This window comes from Pogona vitticeps, chromosome 5 (assembly GCF_051106095.1).
Source record: "Pogona vitticeps strain Pit_001003342236 chromosome 5, PviZW2.1, whole genome shotgun sequence".
Taxonomy (NCBI): domain Eukaryota; kingdom Metazoa; phylum Chordata; class Lepidosauria; order Squamata; family Agamidae; genus Pogona; species Pogona vitticeps.
Window position 1 is genome coordinate 700,381 of NC_135787.1, and position 13,751 is coordinate 714,131.

General features: G+C 56.4%; 1 protein-coding gene across 3 annotated transcripts; it reads right to left on the bottom strand.

Moving 5' to 3' along the window:
• Positions 1–714: 714 nt before the first annotated feature.
• Positions 715–13,530, bottom strand: IDH3B (isocitrate dehydrogenase (NAD(+)) 3 non-catalytic subunit beta). Of its 3 annotated transcripts, none has more exons than XM_078376734.1 (12): positions 13,388–13,530; positions 12,105–12,182; positions 11,118–11,216; positions 10,596–10,716; positions 10,292–10,352; positions 9,983–10,115; positions 8,551–8,684; positions 7,617–7,719; positions 6,409–6,555; positions 6,202–6,296; positions 5,905–5,965; positions 715–912 (listed from the first exon to the last, which is right to left on the bottom strand). In XM_078376734.1, the coding sequence occupies exons 1-12, from the start codon at positions 13,424–13,426 to the stop codon at positions 835–837; spliced, it is 1,149 nt and encodes a 382-aa protein (XP_078232860.1). In that variant the 5' UTR covers positions 13,427–13,530; the 3' UTR covers positions 715–834. The 3 variants fall into 3 exon arrangements, with proteins under 3 accessions (XP_078232860.1, XP_072858308.2, XP_078232861.1); XM_073002207.2 differs by lacking the exon at positions 715–912 and adding an exon at positions 5,277–5,517; XM_078376735.1 differs by lacking the exons at positions 715–912; positions 11,118–11,216 and adding an exon at positions 5,277–5,517.
• Between the last annotated feature and the right edge of the window lie 221 nt (positions 13,531–13,751).

The window sequence follows — 13,751 nt, forward strand, 5'->3', positions numbered from 1 at the left end:
TTTTGCATGTTGGTCAGCAAGCAGCTCAGTGGCCCTGTTCCATTTTGAAGGGAGGGGGGGTGGCTACAGCCATCAACTGTCATTAAAAGTAAGCAGTTTCTCATGGAGGTGGATATTCTTCTGACCTATTTTGGCATGGGATCTCTTTGGCAATCAAGCAGAGGCTCCTTTCTCAATTCTGAAAATGTACATCGGCTTCGTAGCCTGGAGACAACAGCCCAAGCTGTAGAAGCTTGTCCCTGTAACTTTTATGGGGGTAATGGTGCCTAATTTAAATGAGTTTCCTATGTTTTTTTTTCTTTTTTAAAAAAACCCCACTCCAAATTAATGACAATTTGCAGGCCTGACTACAATTTCAGTAAGAAAGTGTTCCCCCCCTCCAAAAAAGAGTCTGCCAGGAGCCGTCACACCGGAGTCTGGTTTTCAGGAAGTACCAAAGTTCCACCTAATGTGGCTGACTGCAAAGATGGGGAGTGGAGCCTACAGCGCCCAGCGTGTCTTGATCTTGAGTTGCTCTACACCAGGCACTGCACAGTTCAGGAGAGCAGCAGTAATTTTTCTAGGCTGCCAGCCTCCTGTAGAAAGTTTCCCTCAGGCAGAAACACACTTGGCCGCTTCAGAGAAGGGCCTAGAGATGGTGCACCTTGTTCGGGTGTGCCAGAGAGACATGCATGGCTCTTCCCAACCCACAAAATGCCAACACCACAGGACAGCTGCACATAGGCTCTTTTTATTTGTTCACTGTGCGTTTTTGACAACCATAATAAATACTTGGCTCACAATAAATTAGGAAGCGAAAGCAGAAAGCCCCCCGTCATCCTTTCTTGGCTTGCTCTACTCGGTCATAGCTGCGATCACGGCGCGGGTGAAATCATAGGATGTAGAGTAACCCCCCATATCGGGGGTCCGCACCTACAAGGCAGAGCGGAACGCAAAGAGGCTGTAACGGGGCGGCAGGTATCCTACCGTTTCGTCCCTCAAAGGCCTACCTAGAGAGCACCTTTGGGTTCTTTGGAAAGCTAACAAGGTGCACGATTTGGGCACAGTGTCTCAGGCAGGAGGCCAAGCACAGGTAAGTGAGCAAATCCTTTTGCGCCCAAGACCCAGAACCAGCACTCAAGGTGCCTCCTGCAGATAAGTCGCTTATGCAAATTAACAACCGTTCAGGAGCTTTAGTCCTGGCAGATACTGGCAGGGAAGAACCTGAACCATTCTTTCAAGGGGTGGTGTTGCTGCTGCTCCTTCTCCTATCCTTAGAGGAACTATGTTTTTAAAGCAACAAAATCAAAGGAAATTTAATTTTAAAAAATCAAAAGATCTTTTTAAAAAAAGGATAGTGACATTTAATGAATGCTGGGGAGATGCAGTGCACAAGCCAGATGTCATGATGAAGAGGATGACTGCGGTTGTCTTGCAAAACCAATTGCATGCTTTGGGCAATGGATAAATATGAAAGGGAGGTGGTCACAGCTGTCACAGGAGTAAGGCCCACCATCCACGGACGTCAGTGGGTCGCCTTCAAGCAGAGGGTAATAATGATGATTCTGACTCAGGGTAACCCTTTTCAGGGCTTCCCAGGTGGAGAATACTTCGAAGCAGTTGACTTGTTGTCTTCTTCTGGGGGGGGGCGTCCTGGGGCTCCCAACCTCTGCTTCTCCAGCCAGACCTCAACCCCTGCGCTAAGCACACCAGTAACCCCACCCTCCTTGCCTTCTGCTCACCTTAAGGAGCAGCTGGTCTTGAAAGGCACAGGCCCTCTGGTGCTGCAGGTCCATCGGGTGGGGGAGCTTTCTTGCCCTGCCTCCCCCCCACCGCCCCAGCTCAGCCCCCTCCCCCAGCGGAAAGCGGACCCCAGGAGCCCTTCACCACCGGCTCTTGCTTCACAATCCATCAGCCTGGCCCGCAAGCCTCACCTCTTGAATCCACGTCATTTATGAACAGGTCCACCAGCCTCAGGATGGCTCCTCAGGACATGGATACCGGACACAACCCCTTCCTTAGGGAAGCACCCAGTGACCACCATTCAATGGGGCCTTTGATGGGAAGAGATTCTGTTTGTGAGGCTTGTCTACCTTAGGCAACATCTGCTGCATCACTCCATCCATGGACAAGTTGCCGCCTCTGAAGAATCCTGGACGAGGCAGGGCCCTCCCCGTTCAAAAGCACAAGCTCCTTCTCTCCTGGGCTGGAGCTGCTCTTCTTTCTTCAATAACAGGCTTCCCTCCCATCAGTCGGCCCGACTGTCATCTATAGAGCAATCCTGCCTAAGACTATCCAGAAGAAAGTCCGACTGAGTTCAGGGGCAGCCTTATAAACCAGGCCCGGTGGGGGTTGAGTCACTGCTTTCCAACCTTATGCCAGGTTGACTTTAAAAACCTGCCAATTTTTTCAGACCATGAGTCTCAGACATGAATGCTTCAAAAATCCTGTTTGCTCTCCAGCAGCCATTAGATCTTTCATTGAGCGTGGCCCCATCCTCCAGGCTCTCTCCGGGAAGATGGGTCAAACCAGACTAACGCCCTACATTTCCCCCAATGTCTAGCACTCAAAGTGGTCAACCTGCACTTCCCGTTTTGAAAACAAAAGCCCTCAAGTGAGTCTTCAGGGACATCACTGGCTTAACTAGCCAACAGATCCTTTAGCCAGTTTCCGACTCCCGGCCAATATAAAGCTACCTGGGCCTGAGAAACAGCTTCTGAAACTATATTCAACAAACTCCCCCAATCATCCACCTTTCCATCGATGCCTTCCGTAACAAGACATGCCCATTTTCTGTGCTCCAACCCGGCCTCCACAGGAGCCCAAGGAAGTTGGCCAAACCTCTAGGCGTTGGGTCTTCCAGAGTGACTGCCGTCAACAGCATGTGAACAAAGAGGGGAAGTCCGGGGGGGGGGGGGCTTTGTTCACATTTAGAGTGAGATGGAGAAGGCAGCTGAACATGCGTGGATGGTCCTGGGATAAAGCTGGGGGGCCCTGGATGATGCCAAAAGCTGAGCTGATGCAGGGCAACAGGACGGCACTAACCGTTGCGAAAGGGACATGGAATAAGCCAAAGGCAAGGGAGGAAGACCAAGCCCTCTGTGAGCCCCCCCCCCCCACGAGGGAAAAATGCATCTGTGCAACTGCCGCAAGGCTCCCTCTGAACAAGGTAAGCAAGGCTGGCCAAACCAAACTATCCACATCCCTTTGGCCCAGCCTGGGAATTGAAATATTGATTGAATATATATTTTCACCTCCCCTTTCTCCTTACAAAGGAACCAAGACAGCTTACATAATTAAAAAGACAATGTTTAAAAGCTAAAGAGAGTCATAAGTGTGAATAAAGTGAACCTCAGTCTGGACCTGCCTGGGGGGAGAGAAGAGACCGGCCCCAGGCCCCGGCCGCCCTCTCTGTCCGCTCTAGGGGGAGCAGCCTTGTGGCTTTGATTCCACGTGTTCCCAAAATGAAGGGAAACGGAAAAGGAGTGGAGAAGAAGAAGAGTACTGTACTGTGGCACTTTAAAAACTAAGGAACTTATTTCAGTCTGAGGTTTCCTCAGTCCAAAGTGACTAAAGTTCATAAAGAGACACATTCCTGATTCTTTAAAGGGCCCCTCAGTGTCCTGACCGTGCCCACCCCACGTCCAGGCTAAACTCTTGCTTTTCATAGAGTCATAGAAGCGTGAAGTTGGAAGGGGGCCTCTAAGGCTATCCAGTCCCACCCCCTGCTCGATGCAAGGAACACAAATGAAAGGCCACCTGCCAGACGATGGCCTTCTCTGCTGTTTAACTGTGCCAACCTGTGCTCCATAGTTTTCTGGGCTACATTCTGCCCCCCGCAAACCTGTGCCCACCGGCTGTCCTGCTGAGGGCAGCTGCTTCCTCCTCCCTCTTGCTGCAACCCGCTTCAGTCTGGGAGCACGGTGAGCGTCCCTGCCCTCAACACGTCTGGGTGGCCAAAAGGACCGGCTGCCTTCTGTGGCTGAGACATTACACGGCTCTCAGACAGGGCAGCCGGGCCACCATGGCGCAGGCCCTGCAACACCTGGGATAGACTGCTGCCATGGACTCTCTACACAGGCAGCCCTCAGAGACAGATTGGAAAACAGCTGCCCACGGAGGGCACCCCACCCCAGTGGCTCCCAGTAACACTCTCGGTCTGCTGAAGGAACCGGCCAGTCCGCGGGAGCTGAGCAGGCCCGACCCAAGCAGTCAGAAAGGAGGAGGTTGGCTATCCTAAACCCAGAAGCTGGCGCCCAAGGGCCCTGCGCCTTCCCTGTGGCTTAGAGTAGCAACCCCCAAGACACAGCACCAGAGAAGGGGCTGGGCTGGTGGGGAAAATGCGAATGTGTTTATTTCCTGCCGGTGCAAATCGAGTGTGATTGAGGAACAGGACACGCAAATCGCTCCCCATCCATCTACAAGATGTGACACACACACCCAAATCCCTTTTCTCTGGGTGTGTACATTTACACACACCTCTACTAGAAAAAAGTGGTGACTTGGAATCGAGATTTCCCCCAGCCCCCCCCCCCCCGAGACAGAGGCTTCCCAGTCTCTCCAATGGGTATTTTTTACAAGTCAGCCTCTCTCACAAAGGCTCCTTTCTGGTTGGGGGGGGTGACATCAGAGTGGGCAAGGTGGTACCACCGCCGTTCCGCAAGAGATCAGGACAAGGACAAACGGCTTCGCTGCTGCCCATTAGCCTTCGAAGCACCAGCTAGAGACAGCTTCAAAACAGGGAAATGGGCAAAGGGGATGCAGGCATCCCAAGAAATACCCTCGGAGCAGAAGGGCCGGGGGTGCAGAGAAAGACCGCAGGACACCCAGTAGGGTTCAGCTCTGGCAAGGAGCTGTGCCAGCACAGGACCAGCCTGGACCGCTGCGGCAGTCAAGGAACAGCCCCCCCCCCCCGGCTTTCCAAAGAGAGAGGGGAGTGTGCTTGCAAGCAGAGGGGAGGGCAGGGCCCATAGTGCAATCCTAGCCTCTCGGAGGAAGCACCTGTGGGGCCAGGCCTGTGGGCAACCCTTGAGTGTGCCTCCTGCCCAGCAGGAAGGAGGAGGACGGAGCAGCCACCACTGGCCCGCAAGGAGCCTGCTGGGAGAGGCCATGGCCGGAGGGGTTCTGACGCTTGTGGGCAGCCTGGAGTCTGGTCAATCTGAAAGCCCGTCGCATCAAGAGGAGGAGGAGGAGGAGGACGCCCCCAGCTCCACAGCCATCGGGTCTGTATGGGAACCACCCCTGGAAGGGGAAGAAAGACATCCCCCAAGCCCCATCCGCTCCTAGCATGGGCTGTGGGAGAGAAGTATGCTGCTGCCAGGGTGCTCAGCCCGATGGGACTGCCAGGCAGGGCTGCTGGGGCTTGCACGACAGAAGTGGGGGGGGGGGGGACTGCCGCCTGGGGGAGGCCAAGCCAAGCCCATGGGTGGCGGTTGGCTGGCCTGAGCCTTAGGCCCCATAGTGGGGGTGCAGGTGGTCAATCACAGACTTGACGAAGTCAGAGGTGGTAGAATAACCGCCCATGTCCCACGTCCGCACCTACAATCCAACACAGGGAAATGGAAGAAAATGCTTGTAAGCAAAGGGGGAGTAAAGGCACGCAGAGGATTGGGGGGGGGGGGAGAATGCAAGCAGAAGCATATCCAGGCAGACAAAGGCGCACCTGGACCCCAACAGCCCCACTGGCTGTGGCCACCCCACCCCCTTTCAGCTACCCTCTGCAGCCGCAACTGAAGGACGGAGACAATCGCAGCAAACACCTCCCCCCCAGCTCCTCTCCACCTGGACATGACTGACTAGTAAAGGCTCAGTCTTCCTGCCTCTCCCCACTGATAAACCGGGCCCGTTGGAAGAGGAGAGTGGCCCACAGCAGGAGGCGAAGCAAGGCAGTCTGGGGGACAGGCGGGGCAGGGCGGGGGGGCTCACCTTGCCCACTTTGATCACCTTCCTCACCGCGTCCGAGATCAGGGTCGAGTGATGTTCCAGGCTGGTGAGGAGCAGACAAGAAACACATCTTACCCGCTGAGGGCCTGCACGCTTTTGGCCCGATCCTCAGGCAACCCCTTGCGAGGCAGGTCCAACAGAGGGTCAGCAGCTTGCTTGAGGCTTCCTAAGTGGCCACCTGAGGACCCCCACCCCTCTTTCTCCCTCCCCAGACCGCCTCCACACTGCTCAGCCCAGCCCAGCGCCCATCCAGTCCCTCCCACAAGATGCTGAACCTACTTGAGGTGCCGCAACATGTTGGCGGAGGAAAGCAACATGGCTGTAGGGTTGGCGATGTTCCTGCCCACGGCTTGGGCAAAGGGGTGACGGGCGCCCTAGAAGGAGAGGAGCGAGAGGGAGAGATGGGCTCAGGGCCACCTTGGGTCCCGGCTCCCTCCCCCCCCCCCGATCGCGAGAGGAGACAAGACCCCCAGCCGCGATCCTCACCATCTCAAATACGGCGTACTCTGCGCTGTAGCTTTCCCCGGGGACCACGCCGGCCCCGCCTACGAGGCCAGCGGCCAGATTGTCAATGATGTTCCCGTACAGGTTAGGCATGACCAGGACGTCAAACTGGTAGGGGTTTTGTACCAGCTGGAAGAGACACACAGCCCTGAAACATTCCATCCCTGGGACCCAGCTGCCGGTTAGTCCTCACCCTCAGGTTTAAAACCTTCTCCTCAACATGGCGCCCACCCCTGTGTGGCACTCTGTATAACACAGACGGCCTTCCTCAACAAGACCCAGAACAAGCAAAACATCTGCCTGGAACATCCAAAGAACCCTGGATGCTGAATCGGACCCAATGCCCGCCTCGCCCACATTTGGTGCCCACGTTTGGTGCCCATGCAGGACGCTCAGGGGAGCCCACAGGTGGGATGCAGGGGAGCCACAGCCTCCCTCCAGCCTTCCCAGCAACTGGTCTTGGGCTTTCTTGCTCCCATGACAGCCCCATCCTCTGCGAAAGCCGTCCAGTCCCCTTTTTGGGCTCTTCAAAGTGGGACTGTCCTCCCTCAAAAAGAAACCTTGAAATGGACTCCAACAGGACCCAGAAAAGGAGAGCAACCAACAGCAAGCATGCATGGATGTGCGAGACAGAAAGTGGCACACGCCGCCTGCATGTCCCCGAAGACTCTGCATTTGAACAAGGAAGCCTTGCTGGAACAGCAGCCAGGCAAAGAAAGCAGGCTTTTGGGCTGCCCGAGACACAGGAGCAACATGGATCCTTGGGGGGGGGGGGGGCAGTTTGGCTTGTCACACGTCTTGGTGGACGGTGGTAGCCCCGTCCTTCTGATGGATCTGTGGGGTACAGTCCCCAAACCCCATTGGTCTTTAAGGTCCTGCCAGGCTCCCTCTCTGCCGAGGAGAGCAGCCCCCCATCCTTAGGGAATGCCCGGAGGTCTGAGCTTGTCTTTCCAGAGGCCATTCCTTCAACTCAGGCCACACAGCCCAGGCAGGAGTGGGTCGGGCCGCTGTCCAGAGCAAGGCCTGGGCCACAGGAAGGGAGAGACCGCCACTTTTGCCACGCCTATCCCCCTCCCCTCCCCCTGGCCAACCAGGATGCTTTCCCCTTTTCATCCTAGAGAGACAGGCTGGCGGGGGGGGGGGCGAGCGGAGTGGCGGGGGTGAAGGACAGTGACCTTGTGCCTACTCACCTGCATGCAACAGTTGTCTATGATCATGGTGTCAAACTTGATTTTAGGGTACAACTCAGACACCTCTTCACAACAGCGCAAAAACAGTCCATCACCCAGCTTCCTGAGAGAGAAAGAGGGAGGGTGGAAAGTGAAAAAGAGAGGAGTACACTCACGGCTGTTTGACAGACGGGACGCTGTCTACAGAGCACAAAATTGCAAGACAGAATCAGGACCCAAACTGAGGGTTGTGCACAGCAAGCAGAAACTGGCTGCTTCTTCATGCTGGCAACTCAAAGGCATCCATGGGTTCCCCTCAGGATGTAAGGCCTCCGCCCCCCGCCCAAACGGTTGGAGACAGGCAAGAAGAGAAAGGGAAGGAGAGGCCTTGGATGGCTCATGTAGGGGGGGGGCAGAAGCTGGGCAGGCAGAAGCAGCCAAGCCAGGCAGCCAAGCCTAGTGGGCACCTCCACCCCATGCGGGGCACCACAGAGGTAACCAGAGGGTCAAAAGCAAGGCTACCACCCGTGCCGAAAGACTCCCGTGAGGATTGCAGCCTGGAGAAAGGACCCAGAGGCATTGGTGTGTGTGTGGGGGGGGAACGCGTCATAAGGCGCGGCTTCTTTGCCCGTCCAGCCCCAACGATACACAGGCCCCTCCCCCTGCTGTGTTCCTCCACTCCCACACCACGTAGATGCCGAGGAGCCCCAATCCCTGCTCCTCCCCCTCCAAATGGTCGGGAACAGGTAAAGGAGCACCACGTTCCATCAGCAGACCATCCAAACCAACCAGGGAGATGAAACACATGTCTGTGGAAAACCATCGGCCCCCTCCCAAAGTGGACGGGTGCCTCTGGGCGGCAGGAGAGCTGATGAATCCACACCCAGCGAGACACAGGGTGCTGGGAGGGAGCCGCTGGCAGTCCCCCCTCCCCTCCCCTCCCCTCCCCACTCACATGATGTTGGCTTTGTGGACGGCTGTGACCTTGGAGCGGCCCTTCTTGGTGGCAAAGTCGAAGGCGAACTTGGCGATGCGCTGGGACTTGGCCCGGGTAATGATCTTCATGCACTCAATGACCCCTTTGGAGCTCTGAGCCCGAGAACAAGAGGAAGCCCAAGCCTTGTGAAGGCTCCCTCCAGCGAGCGATTCTCCCCCCCCCATACGCCAAGCCTCCCAAAAGTACACATAGCAAAAAGGAGGCTTCGCTGCCCCTCTGCCTTCCTTCTTGCCGGGGAACCCTTGAACTCCGGCCGTCTGCACACAACCGGGTGACTTAAAGCAGTGGTTCTTAACCTTTTTGAAAGAAACGCCCCCTTGAGCCATTGAGGAAGTTATCATGGCCCCCCCTCCCTGCGCTGATATCTTATTTATTTATTTATTTATTTATGACACTTAAATCCAATGACCCCTGAAAACAAAATTCAATTCCAAGAAAATGAAATGCCCCCAAAAAGTAACATTTAATGATTTAGTTGCAAGTGAATTTTAAGACGCAAAAAGAAATATAAAAAGGGCATAAAAACAAACTGCAATGCAGGAACTAAAAATTTCAAGACGAAAACTCTGAAACTAAATTAAGATTGGAGGAAAATATATATTCATGCACACTGTAAAAAGGCTGCAGCCATCTTCACAGGTCTGGCTTGCTCCAGCGCCCCCCTACCGCCCCCTTCTGCTCCAGCGCCCCCACGCCGCCCCTTTTTGTTCTACCGCCCCCCTGAAAAATGAAATCACCCCCTGGGGGGCATTATCGCCCACGTTAAGAACCAGTGACTTAAAGAACGGTCACCTGAGTTTCCATCCTTTTCCCTTTTGCCAACCAGAGGGAGACCTCCAGATACTGTTGGACTGCAAATCCCAGCATTCCTCACTACGGGCCACGCCGGCTAGGACTGGTGGGGGCTGCAGTCCTGGAATAGGCAGAGGGCTACAAGTGGCACGCCCCTACTCAAGAGTACAAAGCTGCCTTCCGCAAGCTGTCCCGAGAGCTTCTATGGGTGAAGATCCGAGTGATATTGCTTGAAGGACTCAATGGGAGTCTGCAGAGCCCATCCGTCTCCTTCGGAGCCAAGGAGACACTCTGTGACACTTCTCCCAACCGGGCAGGTAGGCTCGCTGCCCGCCCACCTGGACAGGAAAGAGCTCCGATACCTTCCTTCCTTCTTCCTTGCTCCCTCGCTTCCAAATTCCAGAGGTAGTCATTCACCTGCAGGGGTCACATCCTTCCCCTTTCTGCAATACGTGTGAACTGAAAGAGCGCTCACCACCGCTCAGCGTGCCCTTTCTTCACTGGGGGACGCAAGGCCAGACCGTCCCCACAGAGGGGGCCCTCCTGACTAAGACCGAGGGACCACCCAAACCACAGTGGCAGTCTGCCGGGTGCCCACCTCGTGCTCCAGGGAGCTATACTCGCCCTCCGTCTGCTCCCGGATGATCACCAGGTCCAGGTTGTTGTGCCGCGTCTTGTACCCAGGCAGGCTGTTCACGTGAACCACATTTGCAAAGAGGTCCAGCTTGCGCCTGCAAGAGGGAGACAACTCTCAGGGACAGGGCCTGCCCACCCCCAGGTGGCCTCAGCCTCTCAAACATCCTGCTCCCCCCCCGCCCACATTCTCCTCTGCCTCAAAGCTGCTGTTGTTTCTGGGCAGCGCAGAGGCCCCCGTTGGGCACCCTCGCTTCCTCCTCCCCAAGTGTACCTGAGCCGCATGTCGTAGGAGGCCAGTTCGCCCTTGTACTCCATGGGAGTGTGAATCTTCCCTGCAAGTACAAGAGATGCCCCCAGGATGAGAGAGGAGGAGGGGCCCTTGCTCCCAGAAGCCCCTGGCAATCCTCCCGCCCGCAAGCAGCAGGAAAGCAGCAGCCAGCAGCCAGGCAGGCAGGCAGGATCCCGGTCCATTCCTCAGGCCCCTGTAGCTCTAAGGCTCTAGAGGTAGGGGCATAACAGCCAGGAGGCAACCTTGCTCCCCCCACCACCAACCCCTGCCCCCCCCCATGCCATACCTATGATGGCCACCCTGCTGTTGTTCATGGAGCCCAGAATCTTGTCCAGGATCTCCTCTGAAGCCATGTTCTGCACCTCACTCAGGTGGTGCTCATCAAACTGCACAGGAACAGCAGCTGCCTGCAGGGAACCAGGGGAGGTGGTGAGGGGTTTAGTAGTCCTGACTGGCCAGGCGGCGCGCTGGGAGGGTTGTCCTGCCAGACGGGGTCTCTTCCCTGCCTGACTCAGAAGCCCATCAGGACCAGCACACGTGGAGGAATCTCCCAAGATCAGTCCTGGGTGAGCAGGCAAGCGGAGAGGGATTTCTCCAGCAACCCAGCATTCATGCCCTTCTAAAGCACACTGGCTTGCTCTGAGAGAAGATGCTCTTTTGGAGGCTGAACACAGATGATGAGCCTTCATTTCACTACCAGGTCCAAAGCTTCCTCCTCCATCTCCTCCTAAAAGCACCACCTCAAAGCAAGGCTCTTCGGGAAAAAGAGGTTACTCCGCCTTTCCCAGAAGGAAGCAAACGCTCTCACCTTGAAGACTTCTTTGACCGAGTGCATAAGCTCCGGGCCCACCCCGTCCCCTGGGATCATGGTCACTGGGAACACTCCCTCCGCCTTTGGGCTCTCTGCCTAGAACAGAAGACAGCTGTGTCACCTCCATCCTTGCCCACCTGGCAAAGCCATCTCACTCCCCACCTCCTTCCTTTGGAGGCAGGGAGGTTAAAATGAAGCCCAAAGGAAACCATGGACGCTGGTTTTGGGCAGCGCGGGGGAAGAGACTGGACAGAGGTGCAGAAAAACAAACAGTTACGAAAAGATACAACACAGCCGAAGGGTTCCTTGTTGATTTTTTTTCCTCTTTATTTATTTTGTTTGTTTAGACCAAGGGTTTCCAAACTATGGCCCATGGACCACATCCAGCCACTTTGCCATTTTATCTGTCCTGCTCCCTTCAGCCCTTGTGAGGGGGTGTGTGCGTGTGGGTAGGCGGGAATGCATGCAGACTGGTGGGTGCGTGCACACGTTCCTGTTCCTTCAACCCTCAAAGATTAAAATATCCAATGTGGCCCTCACGGTCAAAAGTTTGGAGACCCCTGGTTTAGACTTATACCCCACCCATTTAGCGGACAAGCCACTACTTTTTAACTTCCAAACCTAACCAGAAAACTGTCTCAGGCCACAACAGTCAAGTATGGTCGCAGCTGACTGGCAGTAAATCCTCAGAATCGCAGGCGCAAAAAGGACTTTCCTATCAGCAGCCGCTTAATGCTTCTAACTGGAGATAACAGGAGCTGAACCTGAGATCCTTAGGGAAGCAAAGCAGGTGCTCTACCTACTGAGCTTTGGGTCCCTCTGCCCACAAAATTCCATCTCGTACTGCTAGCTCTTGCCACTGTGGAAGGATCCCCAGAGTTAAGCCGTTCTCATCCTTTGCTTAATGAGGAGGACCAAGACTCAAGGGGGGGGGGAGGAGATGCAGCACCTCGTCCCCTTTGAAAGGGGAAGGGACGGTCTCACCTGGGCTTTCCTCTGCAGCCCTGCAGCTGAGGTGCCAAGGCTTCGCCAGATGCCGCCACTTGGAGGAAGCAGGAGACGCTGCAAGAGAAACAGGAGAGAGTGGCTGACATGGACCACCTGGGGTCTTCATCACAGCCACCCTGAGGCAGACCTCCTTCTCAAGAGACAAGCAGCGGAGGCTTCCCTTTCTTCCCAAAGCCCCTCCGCAGCCAAGGGGGAAACCACAAGAGATGCCAGGAGACACCTCCTCTCCCCAAGATGCCTACATTTTTTCCTTCAGCAGCAGCAGCAGCATCCGGAGGCAGGGAAGTACCCTTTCAATCGTCCCATGGGCCTGCTTTAATCCCATCGGAGAAGCGTCTAAACTAGAGACGTCCTTGCATCTTTCACCAGGGAATATTCTAAATGAATCATTGCCAGTTAGCTGCATGAAGAAACACTTTGTCCCAAATCTATTTGCAATCAGTATCATTAAATGGCCCGATTATTATGAGAAGGGAGGGAGAGAGGGGGTCCTTTTCTGACCCATGCTGTGCACCGCTGCATAAGCCTCTACCCTGTGCTCCTTACCTGCAGTGGGGGTGGGGTGGGGTCCTAAAAGTTCCCCAAACTTGCCTTTCCTCACTCAAAAAGCGTGCTGCTTATGTACCACCCCATAGCCCTTCAAGCACTCTCTGGGCGGTTTGCAAGTCAATCATGCAGACTGCACATTGCCCCCCCCCCAGCAAGCTGGGTACTCATTTTATCGATCTCGGAAGGATAGAAGGCTGAGTCAACCTTGAGCCGGCTACCTGGGATTTGAACCCCGGGTGTCGCGAGCAGAGTTTTGGCTGCAGGACAGCGGTTTTAACCCCTGCGCCAGGAGGCTCACAGGCAGGGCCCAAGGTCTGGTCCCCTTCCCGCCCCATCTCGCTTCGGGTGAGCGCCCCGGCGACTCCCCGCCACCCCCTTCCTGGCCTCCAGGGCCCGCCTCCCTTTCGGGGCGCTGCGGCCTCTGCCTCACCCTCCGGCGGCGGCGGCGGCCCTCCTCCCTGGCGGCGGGGTCAGGAGGCGCCCCCGGGGCCCTCACCCGCGGCCAGGCCTGAAGGAAGAGGAAGGAAGGGGGGAAGAGGAGGACGAGGGCGGAGGCCACCCTGGAGCCCACCCGAGCCAAGGGCACAGAACCGGCCCCCGCCAAGCCTCCCTCCACCCCCCCACCCCACCCCCGCCACTTATGGGGCTCACACCGGGAGGGGGCTCCCCCTCAAACCCCACCCCCCCCCCGCAGCCGACCCCTTGCTCACCCCCGCCGCCGAAGCCCGGGAGACCACCAGAGCCGCCATCTTGCAGTCCCAGAATGCCTCGCGCCCAGGGATGAAGCCGGGTCGCCCCGCCCCCGAGCCGGTGTGGCGTCACCAGAGAGAGGGGCGGCCGGAGCGTCGCCCCACTTCCGCTTCCGGCCGAGCGGGAGCCTTCCTCCTCCTCCTCTCTCTTCGTGTGGGGGGGCGGCTTTTCCTGGCCCTGGCGCGCCGCCTTCACCCGTCAGGAAGGCCGCGTGCAGACGTGAGGGGAAGACACGCGTCGTCTGCGGGGCGGGGGTGGCGGAGGAGCGGCGGGCGGCCCAGTTCGAAGGAGGCGCCCTGCCATCCCTGGGGAGGGGCCGCCTCT